The sequence below is a fragment of the Phaethon lepturus genome, unplaced genomic scaffold, assembly GCF_000687285.1.
Source record: "Phaethon lepturus isolate BGI_N335 unplaced genomic scaffold, ASM68728v1 scaffold13394, whole genome shotgun sequence".
NCBI lineage: Eukaryota > Metazoa > Chordata > Aves > Phaethontiformes > Phaethontidae > Phaethon > Phaethon lepturus.
Window position 1 is genome coordinate 914 of NW_010537036.1, and position 457 is coordinate 1370.

Genomic DNA, 457 nt, shown 5'->3' on the forward strand with positions numbered 1-457 from the left:
TGTCCCCACCCCGGGACGCCGGCCCCCCATCCAGTGAGCTGGTGCCCATGTCGGCTGAGGCGGGGTACCTCATCACCAAAGTGGTGGCTGTCGATGCTGACTCAGGGCAGAACTCGTGGCTCTCGTACCACCTGCTGAGGGCCACTGACCCCGGGCTGTTTTCAGTGGGTGCCCAGAGTGGAGAGGTGCGGCTGAGGAGGCCAGTGACAGAGAGAGATGCTGTGAAGCAGAAGATCATCGTCCTGGTGCGAGACAACGGGCGCCCACCTCTGTCAGCCACCACAGCACTGAGTGCACTCCTGCTCAGTGACATCTCGGACATGCGCCTACCACACAGCAGCCTGGCCATGGAGGATGAGGGCGGCTCCCTGACAACCTATTTAATCATTTCCTTGGTCTTCATGTCACTCCTGTTCCTCGTGTCCACAGCAGCCTTTGTCGCTCACAAGGTGTGCAA

General features: G+C 60.4%; 1 protein-coding gene across 1 annotated transcript in view; it reads left to right on the plus strand.

Moving 5' to 3' along the window:
- LOC104620206 (protocadherin beta-8-like) overlaps positions 1–449 on the plus strand; it is a gene marked incomplete at both ends in the record, with an annotated part of 1356 nt that extends 907 nt beyond the window's left edge. The window contains one exon of the mRNA XM_010286356.1: positions 1–449. This exon is cut by the window's left edge and continues 907 nt beyond it. Within this exon, the coding sequence (XP_010284658.1) occupies positions 1–449 (449 nt within the window).
- Between the last annotated feature and the right edge of the window lie 8 nt (positions 450–457).